The 27,142-nt window shown below is 38.3% G+C and overlaps 1 protein-coding gene across 7 annotated transcripts in view; it reads left to right on the top strand.

Annotated features, from left to right (window-relative positions):
* The window catches only part of APP (amyloid beta precursor protein), a 226,603-nt gene that overhangs the window by 123,086 nt on the left and 76,375 nt on the right, over positions 1-27,142 (top strand). For 2 of the 7 annotated variants that reach the window (XM_054399752.1, XM_054399773.1), the window contains 2 exons: positions 5,927-6,129; positions 15,943-16,110. In XM_054399752.1, the coding sequence (XP_054255727.1) occupies positions 5,927-6,129; positions 15,943-16,110 (371 nt within the window). Of the gene's footprint in view, positions 1-5,926; positions 6,130-6,496; positions 6,500-15,942; positions 16,115-17,259; positions 17,263-27,142 lie in introns of all 7 variants that reach the window. The other 5 variants (XM_054399766.1, XM_054399744.1, XM_054399759.1 and 2 more) reach the window with 4 other exon arrangements.

Raw genomic sequence — 27,142 nt, 5'->3', positions numbered from 1 at the left:
CACACACTTCCTCTTTCACAGGGTTCTTCTATCTGAGCTGACATTGGAATACTGCTTTGGCCAGTTTGGGTCAGCGGTCCTGGCTGTGTCCCTTCCCAAGATGTGGCCCACCCCTCAGCATGCTCTTGGGGCAGAGAAATGTTGGGAAAGCACAGTTCAGCAGTAGCCAAAACACTGGTGTGTTATCAACACCCAGCTACAGGACTGTGAAACACAGCACTGGAAAGGTGCTCTGTGGAGAATTAACTCCAGCTTAGCCAAAACAAATACTCAGATGGAAATCCCATAAAATGTAGCTTGTGCTGCAACCCTGTGAGTTCTGAAACTGCTAGAGTTCATCTGTGTTCTGTCTCCATCCCAGGTGCAGGTTATCAGAATACAGGAATTAAATAAATTTTTACAGTATTTTCTTATTTCTTCAATAGCAAAAGGTAGCATATTTTGCTTCCCTTCCCTTTCAGTTTTACCTTCACAGAGTAACAGCTTCTGAGTGAAGTGAATAAATAATACATTGGTGCCAACTCTTAGCTGCAGTGATGAGTTGAGAAAAGGAAGTTTTTGGATATGTATTACAGAGCCATGGTTTAAACACTGCTTGAAACTATGTGCTCAGGTGTAAAGTGCTTGTGTTTTAAACTCAGAAATAACGCTCATTGGAGAGGTTGGTTTGTTTCTTTTGGAGTCAGTAGAACAGATTGCTTCTTAAGGCTGCCTGGAACCCAAGTGTGTCCATAGCATTGGAAATAGAGCTGAAACCACCAAACTTCAAATATTCTGTTTCACCACACAGAGGAGCATAGGCGATTTACACTAATGACTCCTTGTGTTACTTGGAATACTCAGGGGAAAGATCATTTCTGTGATACAGGGAATGGATTTTTATATCCTGTATGTGAGGAGCTTGAAGCAGAAGGTTCAGTCATGATGATCTGTGTCCACCATGAAAGGAAATTGCTCGCACTCCTTGCCAAAAATCTCTATTGACAGGAGATTGAGATATACTAATGTTGGGCAGGCAGTATTGTAAGTACTTTCATACCTGCATTCAAGCCTAACGATTTACCTCCATTGTTTAATGCCAAACTGTGAAATTCAGATGATGATACAGCTTTACAAATCTGTGAACTTGTCAGTGTATTCAGTAATTTTTTTTTTTTTTTTTTTTTTTTTGAGCAGCCTTTGAAAAATCCTGTCACTGGCACCACTGAGCTAAGCCAAAATGTCAACAATTTCTTTTTAATGAGACACTGCAGTCTGTGATGCTAATAAAACCCTGGCTGGGATAGTATCAAGGGAATAGACACATAGAAAAAGCTGTCAGGGTATCATGGTTCCAGGAGAAGCAAGACTGAGTTGTAGTTGTTTACCAAATGAAGTAAAATGTAATAATAATTGCAGGAAGTAAGCACACCTGCTATGTCTATTAAATAAAATTCCAAGCCTTCGGAGAAAAATAACAGTATCCACATTCATTTGGTAGTAAATGTTTGTTTAGGAATGGCAGATTTAATCTGATTACTGAGGTGAAAGGTGTTCAGCAGTTAGACGTGCTGTTTGGGAAACACTGTGGTGGAGTTAATTGAGAAATGTGAATAGTACCAGAGCACTTATCATGACAGGGAGAAACAGCTCTGCAGACTGCAACAGGGAGGGTTTTGACCCTATATGAAAAGCTGATGATCTGTTCTGGTTGTTGTAGTATAAATTGATTCCCTTCTCCGTCGTTCTCTGTCATTCCTCTTGTATGCGTGTTCTTTGAAGCAGAGCTAGCATGGTTACAGTAGTTAAATCCTAGGAAACAAAACCAAGGGTACTTTTCTATGTTCTTATAAGACAATAGTACCTTTGCTAATGCTAAACATATGTGAAGCCCCCCCCCACTGTCTTTGTTTGCGACAGAAGCACATCGAGATGTAGCATTGTTCCTACTAAACCTGCATCTTTAAGCATGAGACTCAAAGCCCCCATACTGGGAGACTTCCTCCTTCTCTGGGGCCTCAGGCTTATGAGGAGCACTGCTAAGGGACTGCTTGGCATTGTTGTTTTTTCTCATGTCTGTCATAAAGGTGGTCTCTTGAGCAGATGACTTAGAGAATAGCCTGGATATCTAATGTGAAACTGTTGGTTTTATTTCTGTTAGGCCATGCTAGGATATGTCCCTGATGTGTTTTGCTGTTTGTTAGTCTCTGCAGTATAGCTGAGCATGATTAAACCAGAATAAGGCCAATCCAACTAGTTTCTGGTGTTTGGCTTCCTTCAAGACAAGAGCATAAAGCACTTCATCTCCCCATCCCCCTTTCTTTGGAAGACAGTACTAATACGGGAAGAGGCTAACTCATCTTTGTATAAATAAAAACAAAACAGACAGCTGGGAAAATAATTACTTTTGGAGAGGGCCTGGAGTGCTTTAGAATCTGAGTTATCTTCACACTTCTGTACAATGACAGTTTTAAAAACCTGTTAAATAGGGAAATGACCTCCTAAAATTACATTTCAAGCATCTTAATTCTATAAATATATAGCAAGGCTTTCTGTATCATTTAGGTTTCTAAATCTAAGGAAAAACCACTTCTCTTTTCATTGTTCCTTTTTCTTGAAGCTTGTATTAAAATATAATCTAGTGAAATACTACCCTTGTAATTGAGTCTTGCAGAATATGATTTTTTTTTCCCTAGGAGTGATGAAAATGGTAGAATATTCCAGTATATTTTTGTGCAAGATTTGTTGAATATTTTCAGGAGCCTGGTCCCTTGAAATGTTCTAATCTTTCATCACTTCTGGCTTTTTCTACATTCTCAGTTGTTCAGTAAGCAGAAAAATGCAAGTGATGTAGGTGGGGGCTACCCTTTAAGCCTTTACTTCTGTTAAGTTACTGGAGAGGAAACCAGGGCTGATTGTAATGGCAGGCACAGCCAACCAGTGCACACAGAGAATTGTCTTCTTTCATCCTGCCCCTTCCAGCACCAGACCTCCAAAAAAAAAAAAGGGAGGGGGAGGCTTGGCTTGTGGACTGACATGACGTAGCTGAGTAATTGCTTTTGTGTAGCTAAAACCAGATGGATATTGGATGCATGCATACGAATTACTTTTGAAGTGGCTTTCCATGTGACCAGTTGACTTCCCTTTCTTTCATTAGGTTGTTTTTGTTATCCTGCTTTAACTTTATGAGTTTGTCAGTATCTGAGATCTGTCATTCATGTGAAAGGAAGAGGAAAAATAATTGTGCTTTTTTTAAAGCATGCTCTGTTTGTGGCTTAGGCGAGAGAAAGAAAGAGAGAACAGCTTCCTTTCATGTTGAAAGGCTTATGGTGTCTGATGCTCTTGATCAAAATCTGGGTGTCTTATGCTCAGTATGACTAGTTTAAATGTCTCTAGCTAGTCAAGACTTGAAGCCCTTTAACCTGGAGATTGCAGACAGATACAGGACCCTACAAATCCACCTCACCCTTGCAATTGAAAGGTGGTGGTGTAGGTATAGCATTTATTTCATGCTTGTAAAAATGTGCCATTCTTAGTGAGACAAAAACAGAAGAAATACATTTATTTAGAAAGGAGTTCCTAAAAACGAAGTTGGAAATTTCAGACATGCTGAAATTAGATTTCTTGGGGAAAATTGTGCAGTGGAGATGGTTAAATTGCTAAACCAGGACTTAGAGATCAAGAAAAATTAAGAGAAGCAGCCAGTGGTTTTGTGCCCCTTTTTGGTCTTTCTCACATGTAGATGGAAACAAATAATCCATTTCACAGACTCTTCTGCAAGGTAGCTTTTACCACATCCATTTATATAACCTACATGAGGTTTTCCCCATTGGAAAGTTTCAATATTTAAGTCTCTGTTGTGTTTCTGGAGTACACATATTTTGGAGAGAAGGGAATAGAGGATGCATTCTTGTTTTTATAGAGACTTAGCTTTTTTCTACTAGAGTCAGGCTTGTGGTGTAGAAGATTGTTATCAATGTTTCTTGACTTCTTAATAGGCTATTAAGAAAAATTGTACTGTCCTCCTGTGGTGGGTTGAAAATTCTGCCCCCCCCAACATTAAATTTGCCAGACCAGCTCAATTGGAAGCAAACAAAAGCTGTATTTACAAGCAGAACTACAATCTACAATGAAATGCAATGCATACGTACAAAATATACAGTATTTGCAATATTTACAGGTATTTACAATTAATAAACAGTACAAGAACCCCCCTGGCCAAAGACCAGGGGAAGCTAACAGCTTCTCCCTCCCTGCTTCCCTTACTCCCCTCTACACAAAAGGGACAAGAGAAAGGAGCAAAGAGATATTCTGTTAGACTTAGCCAAAACAATGCAGTCAAGGTCAAGCAGAAGCCAGTTAGTATCTTCCAGCCCAAGGAAGCGAGAAGAGAGAGAAAGATTGTTTTGGTACAACTAGTTTAAGTCCTTTATCTTTCCAATGGGATTGTTTAGAATTATCATTATTTTCCTTTTTACACCCAATAATGATTTATCTACATTTTACCATTTTCTGTTGAAGATCTGTGGAAAAAAAAAAAATCTAAAGGCATAGCCTAAAACTACCACACCACCTTTTTGCTTCAACTTCCTTTTCAAGGCTGTAGTAGTGAACATATTATAAAATGAAATATTACAGGCTTGGTCTCCAAAATGTGGTGGAAGAAAGAAGTTGTTAACTTCACCTAAAAGGCTGTTCAGGCATATATAATGCTATGGAAAAGATGCAAAACCACTTGTGTATGAAGGTGACAAAAATTCATTAGGCGTTTGAATATTTAAGGATCATTAGCGGTAAATTTTAAGTAGATGAACATATTAACAAACTCAAAACCTCTCCAAAACCAGGCATTGAGTAAGGAAGGATTTCCAATGCAACAGCACCAGTAGCTGAGCATTTGGAGGTTTTTTTTGTCTTGTTGCCTGAGTTGTTCTGAATTAAGGGTCGTCCCAGAAAATTCTTGACATATGAAGCCACCAACTACATTTGATATTTTTAGTATTTCCTCCTGTTGTCCAAGACTGATGAGGCAGGATTTCAGGCAGCTATATGAATTTAAAGCACTGTGGTGGATAACAATAGTTAGCCCAATAGTTGGAGGTTTCTTTTTGAGCATAGTGAGAGGTACATATGTTGCCATCCTAATACATGTTGGTACCACAGGACTCTAATGGAGGCCTTGTGCATCAGCTGTATGGTACTGCAAAGCATCTGAGATGACCTTGCTCTGCTGGAGGTAAAACCTCAGAGACAAACATGTCTACAGTCAGCATGTGTTGACTGCCTCTGTCCTGTCCTTTGTGAGAATGGTCAGCTCTGTGTTCAGTTCTGTACAAGTGGCTCTTCCATTCATACAACACTTTTAACAACAGAATAGAAACTCAGCAGTGTAGACAGTTCCAGGTCAGTTCAATACTTGGTAGTCCTCTGTGAAAGGCAGGTGAGGTAGTCCATGGCAAACCTATGGATAAGATGTCTCTTGGGTGAGAAGGTCCTGGGAAACTCTCTTGCTTCTGTGTGTCAGCTTAGTGGATTTTGAGCTAATTTAACCTTTGTTCAAAATAAAAATTGGTTCATTGACAGCAGTGTGGAGCAAGCCTGCATGGAGTGTTATCCAGCTGTCAAAATATGGTATTGCTGATGGGGATTCTTTTTCTATCCCTGTGCAATAGGAGGAGCTTCAGTCTGGCCTCTTGATAGCTTTCTTACTGCATTGATAATGTTTACTCTTTGTTTGTTTGTTTGATTGGTTGGTGGGTTTTTGATAGCATTTCCGATTTCTTGCTGGTTGGGATATTCCAGGATGTTCTTTCTTTGTCTGAAGAGGATGGAGGAAGAAGGAGAAACATGTAACCTCCTGTTCTTACAGTTTCTGAATAAAATGGTCTCTTTCATTATCTTGAAATCATTTTGTTGGTAACACATCATTATACTTTTCTTCATTTAGTGATGATAAGGCTGTTGAAGAGCAACCAGAGGAAGAAGATGAACTAACTGTTGTGGAAGATGATGATGCCGATGATGACGATGATGATGCCGATGAAATTGAAGAAGAGACAGAGGAAGAATACGAGGAGGCAACTGAAAGAACTACCAGTATTGCAACCACTACCACCACAACTACAGAGTCTGTGGAAGAAGTTGTCAGAGGTAAATTCATAGACATTTAGCTTGGGGCTGGAATACTGATCCTGCTGCTTCGCATGTTTGCCCTGTATGACAAAAAATGTTCCAAACAGCAAAATATCCTATGTTGCAGCTTCTGTAATTTACACTTCAAACCCCCTTTCTTTCCCCTTCTCATTACAAATACTCTTTGGAGGTGTATGTCTAGGAAATGTGGCTGTTGTATATGACATGGATGGAGGCTAAAGGGTTAGCTTTGTTTTAAGTTAACGTCAAATAAAATTTGACTGCCATATGTAGCAAATAACACAGGACAAGTATGTGTGGGGGTTATCGTGTATGTTTTGCAGAAGGATAGGAGGTGTCATTCCAAAGCAGGAGGTAGCACTAGCTGGTTCGGTCTCTCATATCTGAACATAGGGAAAAACTTTTTTACTTTGAGGGTGACAGAGCACTGGAACAGGCTGCCCAGAGGAGTCTCCTTCTCAAGATATTCAAAACCTACCTGGACATGATACTGTGCAACCTGCTCTAGGTGAACGTGCTTTAGCAGAGGAGTTGGACCAGATGTTCTCCAGAAGTCCCTTCTAATGTCCCACTATGCTGTGATTAACTGCAGTAATTAGACATTTTGTGTGTGCCTTTTAGATACCTATTTCCAATTTCTCCATGAACTAGTAATTCAGTAAAATTAGGTGAATGGAGAAATAACTGCAGAAAATTGAACCTAACTATGAATTGTATTGGGAATGGATGGGTAGAAGGAAATATGAATACATTGTCCAAGAAAGAAAACATGAAGTGAGAAAGAACTCTTCATTTCTAAATCTTGTTTTGTTGTATTTAGTAGTTATTAATGTAACTCCTTTTAAACTTTGAGGTTTAGCCTAATCTATGTATAACAGAGCAACATAGTATTTTAAAATGCCACATTTCTCCTACAATGCATAATTGAAGTAATTAATTTTACTTCTGTAAGTGCCAATTAGTATGGCATAAATCCCAGTAAGATAAGTACTGATTTTTCTGTTTACATCTTTAGCTCTTATATCTTTACCAGTAACAGCTGGAGATGATGGCAAAAAAAAATGAGACTAAAGGCTGCAGTTGAAGAGGATTGGAGTTAGGACATGCCAGAGGCAGAGAAAAAATGTCAGTGACTGGGTGGCCATGAAATAAAGCAGAAAATATCTAGCTTGGCTCCTTTCCGCTCCCTCTGCATTCCGAACCCCTGCCTCCAGGTGTGCTTGGGACTGAAGCACCAGCAGAGTCCCCCAGTTTGCATGTGGCAGCATCCTTGTCCCTTGAGTCATGGTGTTGATGTTTGGCAGTCCAGGTGTGGAGTGAACAACTGCTGGCTGTGACTGATCATACATGTCGAGGGCAGAAGGTGCCCAAGGGATGCTTTGGAAAAAGCAGAGTTACTTCATTTACATTTTTCTGTTCAGCCTTTTGGTGTGCAAGCAGATAAGCTTGCTAATCCGAAGAGCAAATGCTTTGCTAAAATCACTTGCAAATGTTTCTTTCTAAGGCTGGCAATGCAGTCGTGTGTGTTTCTGTCTTACATAACTGTGTTGAGTGTTTTGCTCAGTTATCAGAAAGACATTTCAGTGAGGAGGGGTGGGAGGAGATCTTTAAACCAATTAAATATATTTCCATATGTGAGCTTTCACCACCTGGGGATAAAACACCCTGTTCTCACTGGTAAATGAATATTGAGAGACAGGGAGAGAGAGAAGGAGAAAAAAAGTGCACTTGACTTTAATGGGATTTTGGATGAGTGGAAATGAGGACAAATTAGGTAGAACGTGTTTCTTTTACTGAGGTTGACATTTCAAAGAGGCTAAGATGCTTAGCCTTCAGGAAAGTAGTGTGTAATAATATGAATATCACATACAAAAGAGATGAGGTGAACTATTGAAGCCACCTTTTGAAAATCCTTTACAAATGTGTACACTTGCTAGATGATAATGAAGTGCTATTGTCCTGTTTTTCCCAAGTCTAAAATCACCCACCATGGGTAACGCTGGGCGAAATACGTGTTGTTCTGCGTGAGGTGAGGGTACTCTTATTACCAATGCAAGTTTTCAGTACAGTTCTGCCACAGCCCTTCAGGCTTTCTGATCTCCAGCCACCCTGGGGTACAGAAGGTGCTCAGATTGTTCCTGAGTGTAACTGGTATCTGACAGAGCCAAACTCTGCAAAATGCTTGCTTATTTCTAAATGCAGAAGTGTCTAAACCTAAAGCCTTAGTCCTTGCTTTTACTTTTTACTTTTTACTTTTTACTTCCCTTGCTGCACTTGAGAGAAAGCTTCCTGGTACAGCCAGCAGATCCAGCATAGGAACTTCTGTGGTGAGCATCTGCTAACATCTTACTGTTGCAAACAGAAAGGTTTGTCACTGTCAGTGCAAATGAAAAGTGCAGAGGTACCTTGTAGACAACATATGTATTAAGAAGAGGTCCATCTTTTGAAGACACTTTGAAAGCCTTTCCCTATGGTGATAAGTCCTGGAGCTTCATTTTCATGGATGTGAGCTCTGCTCAGGCTACTTTTTCAAAGCATTAGTAAGCACATAAAACGTATCCTTAGAGAATGGTTGAGGTCATTGGCAGGAGGGCAATCTTTTCATTCAGTTTCTACAGCAACTATATTTTTATAATCTCTAACGTTTATTCAGAAATGTGAATCAATTTTTCCTAGCATAGTAATTGCCAGTATTCACTTTCCTGCCTTTTGTGAAGGACCATCTGTACTCTCAGTTAATACAGGCTAGGGCAGAAAACCCAGTTTAAACTTTCAGATAGGCCCTTGATGGAGCTCAGATGTTAAATAAAGCCAATAGCAGTTCTGAGGTTGCAGGGATCCAGAGAGTAAAATTAATATCAGATCAACTCTCTGCTGGCCAGGATTTAAGCAAGGGAGCAGCCTGATATCTGTTGTCATCATTTCAGCATGATGGGTGTTGCAGAGCTGCTCCTGAGACATTCAGGCTCCAGGTGATTCTTCCAGCACGTGATTGAAGCAAGCACAAGTGCTTCTCCCCCTGTCACGTGCAATTGTTTGTGATTTCGTTTCTGCTCTCGTTCAGCACAGTCAGTGACAAGAGAAAGCAGTCTCTCTTGGTGTAAAACAAAGAATAAGCAATTTCAGTTTAGTGCTTCCTGTCAACATAGCAGTCAATTAGATCTCATTTAGAGTGCAACACGGTCAGCGCAGCAGCCTGACAGAAAATTCTTGGCAGTTTCTTTGCATTCCTACCAGCGGATGTGGGGGATCAGCAGCATAAGCTTGACCTGCCACATCTAGTGCATCATGTTGCCCTTTAGCAATTGGTTTTCCCTTCTGTAATTCAGTTGTGTTTCTTTAAACAGTTAGAAAAGAATTTAAGTAGTAGTCTGCTCAAGGTGGCATTTTAACTGCGTTTACAATCTGGAGTTGCAAGTAGAGACTGTATGCTGGCTTCCTACAAAGAGGAAAGTAGCCTAATGTTTGTGGGGTAACTCTTGGGTTTATTGATCTACATGAGTTTTTCTTCTGAAGGTTATGTCTAAAAGATTTTAAACCCATTCAGTGACAGCTACCATCCATTCCAAGGCAAGGTTAGATTATCCCTGATTATTAGACCTGTCAGCTGCAAACATTTTTATAATATTAGTAGCATATGCTAGATTAATTGGATTATTTTTCACCCTCCATAGCTTTGCTCTACTTTCTTCTTTGAAAGATTTTTTTTTTTCCTTTTAAGGTAGTAGTTCCTTGTTCTTCATTTGCTTTGAGACTATGCAGCATTAGTTGGAAGGGGATAATGTGTGATTGTATTCCGTATCAAGAAAACATCAATAGGTGCTCTATGAGGAGTACACGTTATGATAACCCTCCTGGGTGATTTTTTTGAGGAGAACTTCATTAAGAATAATAATCTACTATAACACATGAACAAGAGTTGATAAAATTAACCTAATGAATTTGCATTAAAAAAACAGATAGCTTTTAATTAGACATTATATTTTATAGCACAGCAATTCCACCATAAGGTAATACTTCAAGATGTATTGCAATTAGAAGATTTTTTTTAATGATCTAGTAACCTTTTTGATGGAAAAGCAGTATATGGCTACTGTTGTGGATGAAGAGCAAAAATACTGAAATAGTATACACAGTAATAGTATTGTTTTGGAAAATGTTGCAGGGTAGAGAGTGGTTTCATTTGAAACATATCCTGCCAGAAGAAATCACCCAAGAATCTATTTCCCTAGAGAAAATGTCTTTTTACTATATTGAATCAATAATTAATAGAATAATTTGGTTTGCTATGTAAAAAGACTTTAGTGCACTTTTGGACTAAGCCTCATGTTGACTGTCTTGCCATGCTGGCCTAATCATGATGTTATGTGAAAATGATGCCTTTTAGAATACACAGAAATTCACAATTCCATTCAACTACCTTTAAAATCAAGCTGAGCTTTTTGTTTGAGCTCTGGCCATCAGTAGTAACTAGATGGCACCTTGGCTCAAAATGTAGTTTTGTTGTGCACAAGTAAATAGAAAACATGTTTTCGTGTATATTTCCTCTTCAGAATTCTAAGGCTTTGTATTCTAGGCAAGAATACATTTAAATTCTTCTGTATTCCGCATATCCCCTTCCAGTATCTTAAGACTAAATGTTAGTGAGAAAAAGATCAATCTTAATTGAACAGGATGTAAATTACAATTTTAGGGTATTTAACAGTATTGTATTTAGAAATCATAATTTTCCTTTTTCTATTTTAACTTGCTCTGTAGAAAGTATTTTAACAATTGTGTAGCTTGTGCAACAACTTTATTCCTAGGGTATGTGCCAGCTTCACATCTGTCTTCTCAGAATTCCAAAAACCACTTCTGAAATTAGCTATTGTCTTTGAGTACTCAACTAAGACTTGGCTGCCTTTTCTAACCATTTATTCAGAATTAGGAAGTTTTGTTCCAGTGAAATTATCTTTAAATATCCCCTTTTGATTAATTCATTGAGCAAAACAGTATTGTGTCTTTTTGGAACATGAGCTGAAAAGAGGCCAACACAGAATGCATTTACTCTTGTCTAATTTTTCTCAGTTAGTTAAAAAATGGAGACTAATACATGTACATGAGTATTAATATCCTCAAACTTTAGCTCTAAGTTCCTTGAAACAAGGAAGCCAAAATGGCTCGAGTTACAGTATCGTATATGGTAGTTCATAATGAAGTGTAGCATATACCTCATAATAGATATTTGAGAGGTTTATTCCTTTGCCCTTTCTTGCATTAATTAATTATTCTGTTCTTCAGTAAAATATTAATGGTAAAGTACAAGGTATTTGTCCCATATGCTTAAGTAATTCAGTGTTATAGGCCCTTGTTCAAGACTTGTTTGGTTAAGACATGTGGTTATGATACACGGTTTGAAGTAATGGCAAAATAAACAAAGCAAACACATTGCAGTGCTAGTGAGTTGGTTCATACCACCAGTATGATATGATAAATTTGTCCATAGGTGACAATATCAGCTTCAAACTTGAAGGGCTGGTAGTATAGAAAGAGTCATCAATATATTATATTTCCATGATCATGGCTAAGTTAATGAGCTTGTAATATTTATAAGCCAGCATGATGCTGTATTTCTACTGTGACATTAAAGAGATTTTACAGAAGTGTAAACTAAACATAAGACTCAACTTCCAAGGCAGGCTGGAGTTGTTCATCTAACTCCTCCTGTTTTGTACTTCCCCCCCCCCCCCCCCCCTAAAATCTCTTTACATTTAATTTCTAGCTTGATGTTTGGGATTGACTGACAGCATTTAAGTGAGCTTAGTTCTCATGATCATGTAAACAAATGCAAATCCTGAAGAAAACACTGAGTAAACTTGATGTTTACATCCAAGAAGTATGTAAATAGAGTTTTATTTCTTCTTTCCTGTATTAGAAGTTTCAATTTTATTTTAGATACCTTAATTGAAAATATTGAATATATAATGAAAATGGCGTGTGAAAATGTTCAGAGAGTGTTAGTCCTGAGGTGGGAGGAGAAGAAATCATGGAGCTGAGATTTTGAAATAAAGTAATTATAAATTCACTTTCTTTTAAAATCGGTTTTCTTCAAGGAACAGAAAAAAAAAATACTAATTGACATGGTGAGGAAACGTTTTGAACAGCATTCAGAACTATATTGTATATTTCTCTCTGTAAAAACTGATCATGAAAAGCATCTAAACTGTTTTGACATAAATTATAATTAGCTCTACTTACAGCGTTTTGGTAAATGAGTGTTTATGGAAGTACTTTGTGTAAAGCCGCTGTAAATCAATGTCCACATACTTGAAGACTCTGTATTTCCTAGGGTGCTGAAGTCTGCTTTTCAAAGAAAAAAATAACGCATTCAGGGCTGATGCTTAGTGTAACTGATTAGTTTTCAGTATATCACTTTAACCATTAATTTTAAAGCAAATAAAAAAGCTTGGCCAAAGCACTGTCCTTCCTTGAATGATCTACCTGCTTGATTAGAAACAAATTTTTGCATCAAGAGGCTGGAATAAGTATAAGCTTGGAATGAGGAAAGGTGAATTACACTTCCCTGATTATCCAAAAATAATTTGCCATATCAAGAATTTCAGGGAAGGAAAATATTGACAACTGTAATCTTTGGTTTAGGGCAAATTTTACTATTGAAGAAGGATAGTTTGAAAACTCTGTGTCTGAAAACAGAATTTAGACTGCTTATGAACCTGGGTTGTGGCAAAGGCTTGTCTCTAATTTTCATGGAGCCAAAGGCAAAAACGCATCTTTGGAGGGAGGACAGTGAGCAAGTTCCTTAAACAAAGCAAAGCAGTGCAGTATCCAGTGCGGTACTGGATACAAATAATTTGTGCTATCAAGTAAAACTGAATTACACAGTGGCAAATAACCCATAATTTAATCAGTTTTCAGCAACAAGATTATTATATGAAGCAAAGACAGCTCTTAATTTTTTGACAAATCATTTAGTAGTGTATGAATGTCTGCCTGCTGCTAATATCTGTGAAAATACCATAGCCATTAATTGCTACACTTGGTGGCAGTGAAAGAAGAAATGATATTTGGATTAGCAGCTCAAAACCTAGTAAATTTCTAATGTCTGCATTTCATTTCCCCATCTTCTGAGATGAGGTGGTACAGCAGAGGATCAAATGTGACAGTGATAGGGAGAGGCATGGGAGGAGCAATTGGCATGCCAACAGGAGTAATGGGACCATTTCCTAGGCATTGAAGCTGGTTTAAAAATGTGCCTTTGCCCTGAAGCAATGGTGAAGGAACACTGCTCTGAGACCTCCACAGAGAACAGACAGTAGCGGATGGTAGTAGTGGACAGCAGTGGTGACACAGGGAGAAAGGGATAACAGCAGCAAATAAACAGAGCACTAATGAAACTCTAACCCAGACAATTTTCCACTCTCTTGTTTGATCCTCATTTAGGTCATAAATTGTTTGCACAGTAGAACGTGTCTCTCCGTGATGAAATAATTGCCATTTGGGTCTCACCCATAGCATTATGATTGACTGTGCAAGTCGGAGGGAAAGGTGTCCCTCCATTTCCTTGCAATGTCACCCCCAGCCTGGTGGGAGGTGACAGGACAGGCAGGAGGCAGGTCCCTGGCCACAACACTGGGCTGCAAGGCTTCAGGCTTGCTTTTTTTAATATGCTACCATGGGGTTTCCTGAGTGCTTGGTCAAGTGCATCTCCATGTGTATAAATTACTTAAGTTTTCAAAGAGCCAATTCCCTGTTATTAGTGCCATCAGTTATTTGATAGCCACATGGACACACACACACACAAAAAAAATTTCTGCTGCTATTTCTGTGAGAGGGATACCTATAGGAAATCTCATATTAAATCTGTGAAGTGTTCCTATCCCTTAACAGTGCAAAATGAAATACATCAGACTTTATAGCAGAATTAGTATTTTGAGGGAAGCCTAAAAGGTACTTACTGTGGGTAGAGGTCAACCCATAGGCAATGTGAACTAAAGACTGAGTTGTTGAGCCCTTTTGTGAAATGACATTTCCTGTCAGGAAAAATTCTCTTGATTATACCTGTCTCTTTAATGTCAAGAGTCACTATTCATTTTTAATTGACATGTGACAGCTCTTCCAAGGCTGTGACAAAGTTAGCTTTGTGTTGAAGATTTGACTGTGTAACAGGGTGGTGGGACTAGATTTGGGTCTTAAAATAAATCATAAGAAACACTTGTATAATGAATGTGGCCTATAATTAATCATAGGGTAGGATACAATTAATTGTATTTAATGTATTGTACAACTAAATATGCTTATTTTGCTTTTTCTTAACCCCAAACCCCATACATTCCTTCCCTCCTAATTGCCTGATAGAGAATGGCAACGTTAGGAGCATATCCTTAATAAGCTGAATACCTGGGGTTTGTTTCTCTTAGAGTGAATGTATCTTCTATGCATTTGGGCTTGACGTTATTTATTGATACCATACATTAATGTGTTAAACATATGTAAAAATATACTTTTGTGTTTAAGAAATGGAGGTGGACAGTGACTGACAATGAAAAATGGACATAAAACCTATTTAGAAACTGTGATGATCCTGGGGAGGGTAAAGTAGATGGATCAAGACAGAGTCTGAAAAGCAGGATTCTTTGTAGCTGGTATCTGAGAGGTGATGAGCATGCAGGGGATTTTCAGTGCTAGTGCATTGATATTTCTTCATACCTTTCAATCCTTAAGGGGTCTGCCTTCTCCTGATTTCAAATATATGCAGAGAATGTGGAAACCTGTAGCTGAATGTATTAGTTTGTCAGGGAATGTAGCACATGGGATGAAAGCAAATGAGGGGTGTGGTGATGTCTAATGTTATGTAGATTTGGAATGACTTAAGCAGCATGTTGAAAGATAAAACTTTTTGTCTGTTTGGAACATTATTGGTAAAGGGCTATACATTTACATGTGTAATTGGCTGAATTCCAAATTGCAGGCAGGATTTGCTTTGTCTTCCTTTATTTTGTGTGGTTTGGTTCTTCCCTCAAGTTTTCCTGTGTTACAGGATGTAGGCAGAGACTGTAGCAGCTCGCAATGAACACAAAACATTTTAAATTTTCTTCCAGTGTATATTCACTCGGGATGAGAGTTCTTCCTATGGATGGGTTAAGGCTATGGCAGCAATTTTATATATGTGAGCCCTCAAACTATGAATTAAAAACCCTGTGCTGGGCAGCTTGCAAAAGGGAGTTTCTTTGGCAGTGACTGCACATAAATAAGTGTCTGAAAATAATTTATTTTCCTCTGTAGCTCATAAATATTTTGGCTTTCTTTTTTTCTTTTGTATAAGATAGGAAACCTTCTGAATTTGGATAGGGGGTGGGGTATGTAGCTGGGGAAAAAAAAATCAGGGTCCTTCTACTTTCAGACGTTCCCCTTCCAGGTAGGTGAAAGGGGATATGATGCAGTGAGTGTTGTGGGCAGAAGTTGATAGGGTGATTGTACCCGTCCTGCATGGAAGCAGATGAAACTTTGTGCTTGTACCATGGCCACTGTGCCGGAACTTGTTTCAGGGCAACACTCCCCAGTGCATAGAGATCACGCAGTTAAGTAAATAAAAATATGGGCAGGTTAAGGAACCTTAGTGGCACAAATCTAAGTCAGTTCAAAATCTACCTACCTCATCTCTGGGGTGGTTTTCTAGGGAAGGGTTTCCCGTTCCCCAAAACGCCTGCTTGATGCATCTCCTTCCTTGGACGTTGAGAGACACCTAATTAAGAAACAGAGACAATACCATTTACATGCTAAATATGGTTCCTCCGGGTCTCCTGTGACTAGAGGTGTGCTCTGAGCAAGCCGAGACTGGTCCCTGCCGCGCGATGATCTCCCGCTGGTACTTTGACGTGGCCGAAGGAAAGTGTGCGCCCTTCTTTTACGGTGGCTGCGGCGGGAACCGGAACAACTTTGACTCGGAGGAGTACTGCATGGCGGTCTGTGGCAGCGTCAGTAAGTGCCCCTCCACACCTTCCTCGCTCCCGCACAGCAGGAGTGGATCTGGGCTCACACTAACCCCTGACTGCAGTCTGTCCAGCGCCTCTTCTCACTACTTAGATCCTCTTTCGCCTCTTGCTAACCCAGCATGGTAGTGGGTGACTTCTTGGTGCTGTAGATGGGGGTCTGCAAGTAGACAGCTAAAAGCCTAACACTTCCTTAGATGAGGCCTTTCACACTCACCTTCTCTTTTCTATCAAAGTGTACTGACGTTCTGTCTGTCTCTCTGTGTGCATGTACAATGCATGTGCAGGAAAAAAACCACAAACTTTAGGCAAGCCTCAGGTAAGTTTAAAAATAGCTCATAGTTTTTTACAGTGTGTTTTCATATTTTATTTCTGACCTTTTTTAATCAAGGCATAGTAAGCTCATTAACAGAATGTTTCTTTACAATTTTTTTTTCTTTTTGTTTGTTTTTTGTTTTAGTACTTCATGTGTGTTTGCAATGAAAAGAGGAGAAATTACATTTAATTTTTTAGGTTTCCTTGAGGGCTGCGCTGCACGTGGATGTGAATCACCTCCCACTTACTTTAACACAAGATGTATTTTAGTGATTGTTTTCCATGAAGAAAGAGCATTTGTACTGTGATTTTTGGTTTGAGAATGATGGGTTTCTCCATCGTAAACTATTGAAGCTGATAAGTCACATGCTGGATTTATCAGTTGGGTTTTGGTTTGGGTGCCACTGGTACATTCCCCTACCATCTGTCTTGTCAGCACATACTCTTGGGAGAGTATTAGCTGTCACATCTGGCGCATTAAAGAGTGAGTATGTATCTCACTGCCCTACCTCCTCACAGGGCATGGAGCAGCAGAACGCAAGCAGCACATTAGGGTTCCTTTCAGTAAAATATTTTCCAAACTGTGGGTAGAAGTGTTTGCGTTAAGTAGAAGGCTTGAAAATGTGCACAAACACATGCTGAGCCCTAGCAAGGTGTGCTCTGTGTGTTGTGGTGCAGGCGAGGTGGAGCCAGAGCAGTCATGGAGGTATGATTGCTCCTCTGGTTCTCCAGATGCCTTCAATCTCGGCATCTTTTAGAGCCGTTCATGCAAAGCTCCATGGAAGGACAGTGAAACACTTCACACAGGAAGTCTATACCAAAGCAGGTGAGGAGGATGCCTCATTGACAGTGATCAGCTTCTACAAGACAGAAGATATATTGAAGAGAGAGAAGAAATGTGCAGTAGCTGGAATGAAGTCTGTAATATATTTGCTAAAAGAACGAAATGCTGAACTATCAACTTCCTGTGTTATGCAAAACATTACCACAGATGCAAAACATTGTTTGATTGTGTGCCCTGTTAAAAGGCAAGAAAAACTGGGGCTTTCTAACAAGTTAAATTAGGACAGTAGTAAAAAAAAAAAAAAAGGAGAGAGTTTTAAAGAGAAAATATTTACACAATGAAAAACGTGTGGTATGTGATAATGTCAAGCAGTTGATGTTGTAGACATGTAAGGAGAAAAGTAAACTGAAGATAGCTGACTTATGCATATTAGAAGCATAGAAGAAACACTGCAGGGTAAGAGATGTTAAGCCTAGAAAAGCCTACGTGTGGTTTCAGGTAGCCAAGATGAGGCTGTGTTTATTCTTTACTGTTACAGTCAACATAGAATTTGTAAAGGACAATTACCTTTATCAGTCAGTTGTGGGTGAGTATCATGTGTAAGTGGTCATTGGGTCCCAGACAAGGTAATGGCCATCAAAGTTAATAGTGGAAAACAGATGAGAAACTGGACCTTTTGTTAGTTTGCAACTGGAATTAGTCTCAGTAAGGGAAGAATGACAGGATTGAACATGATTTACCTGCCAGAGCTTTGGATACTTTAGGTGTTGGCCTTGGTCTGTATGAGTCAAATTAAAGTTACCTACCTCTGATAGTACACCTGTTATGACAGTACCTGTTCCTTTCCACAGAAAGTGGGGGGCAAAAGGACCGGAGGGCCCTTCATCCCTACCTTTTATGTCCAACAAGATAAGATTAAATCAAGAATAGCTACTGGACTCTTTGTGCTGAGCAGTTTACTTTTATGGTCAGTAGTAAGAATTTCTAAAAGCTGCATACACTGTTCTTGTTGGGAAAAGTCAGCCTTTATGCATACATGATAGGAATTAAGAATTATTACTGCCTTTGTAAGCATTACTAAAAAATCTATATTATTATTGTGAAGGCTGGACAACATCATAAATAAGGATTGTAGTAGATCATGATCTTGCAAGATCACAGTTTTGTTCAACATCCAGCTTGCTTTCTGTCTCTTCAGCCATGTGGATGCATTTCTTCGTTTAAATTCTGCATCAGGACTATGAGCAGACCCATACATCTTCAAAGATTGCACATCTTGCATATAGAACTCTAGTTACGCAGCACTTCTGAGAGTTTCATTTCTAGCTTTCATAGTATTGCAAAGTTATTACACACATGGAATAGTGTTGCTGACTAAAAGCGGTCACATCACAAAACAGACTTAATGAGAGTTACTCTTAAATGGTGAAACTTGGAGGGGTTTGTCACTTTGATAATGCAGTTGTGTTGCTTTTCATATACAGGTCATAGGTAAAATCATAGCACCAGCTGCTTCTAATTGCAAGGCAACAGAGTTACATTTCCGATCAACCTAGTGATCTTTTGGCAGGAAATCCTCTGCTTCAAGGGATGACCTTGATCACAGTCTTATAAATAATATTATGTGTTGAATGAAACTTGGAAATTCAGTCGTCTTCCTTCTTCAAACTCGTCTCTTGGCAGCAGCAGTTTTTAAATTAGTGCTGTTTGTCAGGCTGAATGGTCTCTTTAAGACTGGCAATTCTCTCAGAGCCTGTGGAATCGGAAATGAAATAAGAAACAACTTCTAAATATACTATATATCACATTCGTTAGGATATTCAGATAAGCCCACGAGAATCCTGTCTCATGAAAGCTGGTTTGGGTGGAGTTGTTTTCCTTAGTTTCTGTTCAATAAAACAATGACAAGAACATTATAATTTGTATTCTTTTCATAGTTACTTTGGTTTACTCTGGGATTCTGAATTTTTGTTCTGAGTTACTTTCTCTTTAAGGAGAGTGCTTGATCTCCTTGGCTTCATTTGCACAGCTGTCAGTGAGGGAAAAATAGAGCTGGTCTTGTCTTTTATAATAGATCTCCCAAAGGGCTCTTTCCTATTGAATTTTTTCTGTAGCAGTTTCTCAAACAGCACTTGATTCTATAGGGCACACTTTCAACTTCCTTTAGGTATTGTATATTTAATTATAGATTTAGTTTATTCTTGCATTTTCATATTATTTCACTGTTGTCTACGCTCTAATCCATACATCTGTTATTTCTGTTTCTAAAAAACCTTGGTTTCCCTCTGGTTTCATCTGCTGTTTCAGTATCATCATGCTGGTCCTCCTTAGTCTTCATTGTTTTGCAGAATACAAATGGTAATGAAAATAAGTGCTGAAAATGATAGATTTCAGCGGTTAAGTGCAATCTTGTCTTCGGTATCCAGCTAATGTTGAAGAAAGAGGTTTTTTTTCACCTGGCTGTAATGCAGATGCCACCCTCGCCCCAGTTGAAGAGAAGATAATAAGAAAAACAGTGGAGAAGAGTTTCTGTCTTGACCACCCCTGTTCTGTCCTGTCCTCCCAGCCCTCATTGCCCTTAACTAAATCTTTCTATTTAAAATTTGTGTCCTCCCTCCCCACCCCATTCATGCTTATTTATTTACTCTATTCTTTACTGCCTTTTTTTCTTCAGTGTTGTGTCCTACAAAAACCCATGAATCTCTCTTAGGCAGGAGACCAGACAGATGTATGTCTTGTCTTTGTCTAGCTGTGGTTTGTTTTGCAGGAAAAAATAACTAAATTTAACAGAGAGTAATATAAAATAGTGAATAGTGGTTGGATTTCTCTTGAATAGTGGGTGGACAAAGGATGTAAAGGCAAGATGTGAGTTTATTTTCCTCACAATTCCCACTGAAATGGGAATGGAGTCCTGAAGATGCTCATTATCACAGATACTCATACGCTATGAATACTGAAGGCAGGAATACTGAATTTTAATATCCTGAACACACTATACAGAAAAAAAAAAGGCAACACATGTTTTACTCTGCTTCCTTGCTGAAGTCTCTTTGCCTTGATCTGAAAACGTGGGTCTGTCCTGTCATGCAGTGCCTTAGACACTTCATTATCAATGAAGGTGACTGATGCTCTGAGTTACATCTGTTAGGTAGGAGCTACTACAGTCAAATTTTTTCATTCATTACCCAGCTGTGTGAGAATTGTTATATAGTTGCCCCAGGGCAAAAAAAATCAGGCTTTAAGGATATTGTTACCAGTTCCTTCAGCCTGCTCATTCATGATTGATTTTTAATAAGGATGTTCAATAGTGTCTACAGTTTCTATTCAATGTAAGGACTCAAACTTTTACTGTGTGACTGGTCATAATGGCTCCTTTGAAGTCATTAGCATCTGTCAGGCAGTTAATTTAGATTTAATGATCACAGAATGGGTATGTATTGACAGAAATAAGCAGAAGATGATAAACTGCTGTTAACAAAGAAATTATTTCTCTCCTACTGTCATACTGTGAAGTAATTTATTGTATAATTTTTTTCCCATGTCTCATTTATTTTTTGTTAAACATCCTCATTGTCTGTTAAGCATCCTTGAAGCTATAGGATTTTTTTTTTTTTAGTAAATACTACTTTGAAATTATATTAATGTTCAAGTCTTAACTTGGGGAAACAAGAAGCTTCAAAATTAGGAAAATTAATTCTCTTAAATGAGCTTCATTTGCCAGCTGTTGCATAGGCAACAGCTCTTCCAGCAGCTCCTGCTACCACAGCATGGTGCATTCAGAGCAGAGTGGAATTCATGCTGCTGTGTTTTCAACTGTTCTGCATCTAAAGCAGGAGTGAGCTCTACTCCAGTAGCAGAGTCAGGCTTTTTAAACTTTGATGTATCATTAAAATGAAGTTTTATAAAACAGAGAGTTTTACCATTGTACTGAATTCCTACAGCTAACAACTGAGGGTACCAACAAGGTTCAGCATTGTCTGTTGCCTCCTTCCTTGTGTAAAGCCTGAAACTTAGTAGGAAGCACACATTTTGGTTTTGATCACTTTAGAGCACGATAACAAATTTTAGGTGAATTTAAGTAGAATAGTGTTTAGGCTGTATGTTGTAAATTTACAGACTTGCCGGATACTTTATTATTTCTGTTTCAAATAGAAGCTGTTGAAAGAAACAGACTAAAAGCTGTGATTTCATAATATACATGGAATCTCACCCCCTCTTAAATATAGATTAAAATACTGTGCACAAAACTAGGACTAATATGGAGGGCCCACTCTTATGCTTTTCATGTAGGCTAACTTCAGCTTGTCTGCACATTAGTATCAATTTGTTCCTGATAACTGGTGAGGTAAGTCTTAATGTTTTTCCAGTTCATGCTCTTAAGGGAGGGGAAGATTCATGACCTTTAGTGTTCTACGGTGTGTCCTGTTTAATTTGTATTCAGAGGTACTGCAATTAACAATCTGTACCTTTTAACAGCAGCATCTTATAAGATGCTCATGTTGTCAGTAATTTCCTCAGTCCATTTGATACTTGTTTGGAATTTTGACATGTTCATAGTTAGCAGGATGCAAAATATTTTGGCAGCTAAACTTCCATGTCAACTTCCAGAGCCGTTCTAAGGCATTGAAGAACTACACTGTTTTCCTGTAAGTATAATGGTAAAGTATACCAAATTCTTAGGTAGAACATTTTAATCCTTTAATTTATTTAGTGGGTGATTGCTCGTTTTACTCATAAAACTGCAGAGGCTGCTTGAGCTTGAGGTCAGGTAGGGGGCTCAAAGACACAAAGCAGGCCATATCTACAGCAACATTCATCTGGAGAGGCTGTTACTGCCCTTTCACTGCTTGTGAGCTTTATGGCAGAGTTGGCAGCCTCTGTCTATAAAAGCAGCAGAGCTTGCAAATTGCTTCATGCCAGCAATGCCTTTTTTTTTCTTTTTGACAATGTGCTTCATGCTGGAAAATATTCAGCACAGTAGCCTGCTACAATACTAACCTGTCATGGCATTACAGAAGATAAAATTTCAAATACAGGAGTCTAGTGATAACATTTCAAATTGTAGTGATATTGCAAGGAAGCATTTAACATAAGTCTGAAATCTTTTATTTGAATTAATAAAAACCACCAAGTTATTACAAATTCACTAAGCCCACTAGGGCAACCTGTTGCTTCATCACAAAGGCTTTTTATATTCAATTGTCTTTGTGTTTCTCAAATTAGCTGTAAAGGGGACATTACCTCTCAGGATTTATCTTAAATATGTCCCTCTCCCACCATCTTCAGCATGAATTGCCTGTATGTGCTGAGTTTTATTTTCTCTTGCATAAAAACAACACATCTTGGTGAAGTTGAGGCCAATTTCAAGTAATGTAGGGGAAATATTAAGAAAAGCATATTCTTCATTGTAAATGCTTGACACATCATTCAGTGGCTAGGTGATGTAATATCTATTTAAATTTTTAATTTTGACTGCCACCTGGATGCAAATGACTTAATTTTATTTCTGGAGTTTCTATATCTATATAAATTTTCGCTTATATTTCACCTTGAAGCCAGTGCTGAACAAGGTCCTTTTAAAAGGCATTTGAATAAATTTTAGGATTCAAAAGGGAAAGGATGCAAATGCTTTTTAATAAATGACAGACTACTGATAAACACTAAGAATTTTATAAGCATAATGTAATATGGTAGACACTGTCTTTTCTGTACTTCTTTTGTGTCTAACCACAGTTGTGGTTTTTTTATTCTGTGGAACCTGATGAGTCTTTGTTTACAACATTAACAGAAGGGATATTCAGGAGACTATTTCTATCTTGTATTTGTTCTCATTTGAGGTAACATGTAAAGAATTTATGGGGTTTTCCTCATAAATATTTAAATTTATGGTGACAAATCAAAAGAGAATGACCTTGAAGCAGAGTATTGCAAATACACTTGATGGAAGTTTGCTTTGGAGACTTCCTCCCATGCACCAAATGAACTGAAGGATTCAGAGGAAATTGATCAGAGCAATTAATGGCCAAGACGACTGTCAAATAAATGTGAGCAAGGCAAAATTGCATTTGTCAGGGCTGGTGAAAAGGAAGCTGCATTCATGGAGATGCAGTGAAAGCATGATTAGCAAGTTCTAACTGTGTGAATAGATCATCTGTCTTGAAGTTCTTAGACAGAAAGATTCTTATATGAAAAAATTTAACTTAAACCTAGTTTAGATGGCAAGCATTAACTTCCGTTGAGGCAATGGGTGAGGAATAGTTTGTATTTGAGTTTTCTCTCTATAGATGTTTCTGTGACAGATTTTACTCAGCAGTCTTTCAAGCTGCCTATTCTTTTGATGCTATACCAACTATTCAAATTATGACATAGGAAAGGAAGATAGGATCAGTCTTTACAACATAAAGTTGAGAAGGGAATGTAACTTTTAATCATTGTTTCTTTATCTCAAAACAATTATAGTTTCAGGCCAAGGCTGCTATGTTGACTCTTGTAATTATTCTTTGAATACTAATGGAGGTTATGAAATACTACGGGAACTATGTATCTTTTATGACAGTCTTACATGACAGTATAGTTTAGCTTTGATGGGTAATAAAAACAATGAGGTCACTGAGTTCATAAGAATGGAAAGAGTATCCCTCTGGAACACTGGATTCTCTTTCCTATGTTAACACTCTTCATGTCACCTGTGCCTGGAATCTTTTCCTAATACTAGTAGGTATTCTTCACCTAGTGGGTATTTTTAACCAATGTGCTTTTAAATCCTGTTTAGTAACTCCTTTAACACAGAAAAGTCAAGTCTTCTCAGAACTGGTGATTATCTTTACTGCTTTGGATGTGATCCTTGAGCATACAACCACAACTGTTACAGGGGGGCTTTTTTCCTTAAGTGGATGCATTATTTTTTTGACAGAAGAATGTATTTATTTTTATTCACCTTACATGGTTTTGGAGTCCCTACCTTTGTAGTCAGAATTTCTCAGTTTTTATTAAGAATGCTTTACTTTCAAAGACTTTTTGTGTGTGTGTTGTTGAAACATGAAGATAAAGCAAGTGTGCAAGATAAATAAAACTCATCTGAATGGATCAGGTTGAGTGATAAATATGTTAGTTGAAATGGATGACCTCTAATATCAATGAATAATGTCATGGGAGTTCATGTTATTAGCATCTTTGCTGAAAATTAAAAAATGGTCAGAGGCAGAAGTTGAGTGGCCTGAAGGGCAAGAGTGCTGGGCTCTGATGGTGACCAGCACAGTATGCTGCTCTGCATCTCACTTTTAGGCAGGGAGACCTGCTGATGAGCCACAGGATGAAAGATCTGTCTGCCACAGCTCCCACCAGACCAGGGGTGATGCCAACTCTTAGAGTGCAGCAATGCTGTCTTTTTGCTCCCCCTCCCCTCAACCCCAAAAAAGAAACCACAACCAGCAACAACCTGCCATGCACAGGTAAAATACTAAAACTGAGGATGTCTGGGTTTCGTTGTAACAAGGTTTCCTTTGTGATGTTGACTATGGGCAGAACTCTGCCCTGCCTGTTTTTCTTCAGTTCTAGGCAGGGTTCAGAAAGTGGTCTTGGTGAAAACTTGTATGAAGAGAAAGTAATTAAAAGTGAAAAAGGAATGGCACTTCACCTGCTGGTTCTCTAGATTACAGTGCTAAGAATGAGGTAGTTGTCTAATGCAGTATATTATGTATAGTATGTAAATACACTTGCTGATTTTTTTGCTCCAACATAGATCTCTACTAGAAAACAAACAAATTCAGCACAAAATTTTCTCTAAATTAGATTATATTAATATTATTGAACTTGAACTCCTTATGTAGAAACTCATCCTGGTATATCCTTTTCCCTGTATTTAAAATGATGTTAATTTGACAAATCTTGCCCAGACTTAATTTGTACTGTATCATTCAGACAATATTTTGTCTGTTCTTTAATAAAAAGGTAATCTTTATTTTCTTCCCTGTAGTTTACATTCTGTTAATTGATTTTGCCACCCTGCTGTAAGTGGAGCAACTTACTCAGAAAAGAATGAGGCTGCCATCTTGTGAAAATATCTCATTTCAGAAGGTAGCAGTAACAATTATAGAAACCCTTCTCACTGAAGATATTCCATATGCACTTGTGATTGTCAGAAGTGCTATAATTAGTTGTGATCATAGTCAACAACTGAAAGCTTTGATCTTAATCCTTCATTAATGAAGCAGTTGCATATATGGAATTCAGAGGTAGTGAATGCATTCACTGAATGCTACATTGTAGCTGGCTAATGCTCTAATTTCAAATGGTATCCCATCTTGTTTGAAACAGCTTATGTCATTCAGGAAAAGAGGCATCTACTGATTCTTTTGCTTTATTGGTGAGCAACTGTTTATTCTTTCACTGCAGAGGCTGATATGGGTTACTTGTTCTTATGTGAAATATAAAACAGGATCTGGGAGCATATTATGGCATTTTTCTTCCATTTCTTTATTTCATGGCTCCCTGATCCATAAGAATTCTTGTTAAATAGCAAAATACAGTGAGCATAATTTAGCTGTATTATTAAAACTGTGTCTCCAGAAAGGTTGGGATTTTAAAGTCTAATAGAAATCTAAAAAGAAAAAAAAAAGGTATAAAGGTATTTAGGAATTAACAGGTAAAATGAGTGCAAGTGTGAATAAAATGTCATCTGATACAGAATTTCTTTCACACCTGTCTGCACGCACTTTTTGATCAGTCTTCATGCAGTAGTAGAATGAGTTAAACAAGCAATGCATAGAAAATAAAAGGTCCTAGATGTGGCTTAAAAACGAGATCTACCTGCAGTTTTTTAAGGAATCCCTACCTGTAACTAATGTCTGACCAAACCTTCCAAATTTACCATGAAAAAAACATTCAATACAGCTCTAGAAACGAAGTCCCCAATTATATTAAAGTTAGGATTGGTTTTGTGTGAACAGCAGTGAAGGTATTTTAAAATGTTTCTGCTTTATGCAGAAGGGAGGTATTTTTCTAACTTTTTTTCCTGGGAAGAGTAGACTATTACTTATCCTTATGTTGTAATGACAAGGGTTTTTTTTAACATGCCATTGATAATTATGGGGTTTTTTGAATACCAGGTGGATAAGTTGCCATATAATCATTTGCAGGATTTGTAAACAGAGGGAGGAAAACCTTGAAGAGTCATTTGTTTTTAAGCAGATTAGTTGGGGGGTTTTTTGTCCAAAAAAAAAAAAAAGACAGTAATAGGTAACCACTCATAAAATGATCACCTCTGAATTGCAGTTAGAAAACAAAAATGGGTATGACCATTTCATCTCACCTGTTAGTATTTTCCTAAATGTATGCACTGAACTCCTTTTCAATGAATATTTTCCCTAGTTTCTAAGAGTTTAAACAGTGTCTCTGTTTGCAGACTGAGATGTGGTTAGTGTTGGTAGGTTGCTTGGTCTCTGCAGCCGCCAGTGACCACATAAACATTTCAGGAGCAGTATGCAGCCTGAGTCCTTGAGGCTGACTTTACTCAAGCTTGGCCTGCTCTGATGCGTGTTGGGCATGGACCATTGCCAGCAGCGGGCAGGGAGGGAGAAGACACCCATTTCACCTCTTGCTTTTGCATCTGTTCACTGGCCAGGTTTCAGAAGATGTTGAAGCAAGATGTTTTCCAGGCTGCTTTGGGGGTAATCAGTGTATCTTTGCATCAGACCTTTGCATGACTGACATATTTATTTGTACTTACTACTGAAAGCACGTGGCTCACTTTTGTCTGTATTTCCAGCCTTATTTCTGCCTACCTTTGGTTTCTGACCATCAGATCTCAGTTGCTTCTTTCTGATAAAGCTGTCGTCAGGAATCTTTGCTCAGTATAGATTTTCTAAATCAAGTTACTAGCCCACTTCCTGGTCGACGAGTGTAATTGATTGACCTTCTTACC

This window comes from Indicator indicator, chromosome 1 (assembly GCF_027791375.1).
Source record: "Indicator indicator isolate 239-I01 chromosome 1, UM_Iind_1.1, whole genome shotgun sequence".
NCBI lineage: Eukaryota > Metazoa > Chordata > Aves > Piciformes > Indicatoridae > Indicator > Indicator indicator.
This window is presented reverse-complemented; position numbering and strand designations above follow the sequence as displayed.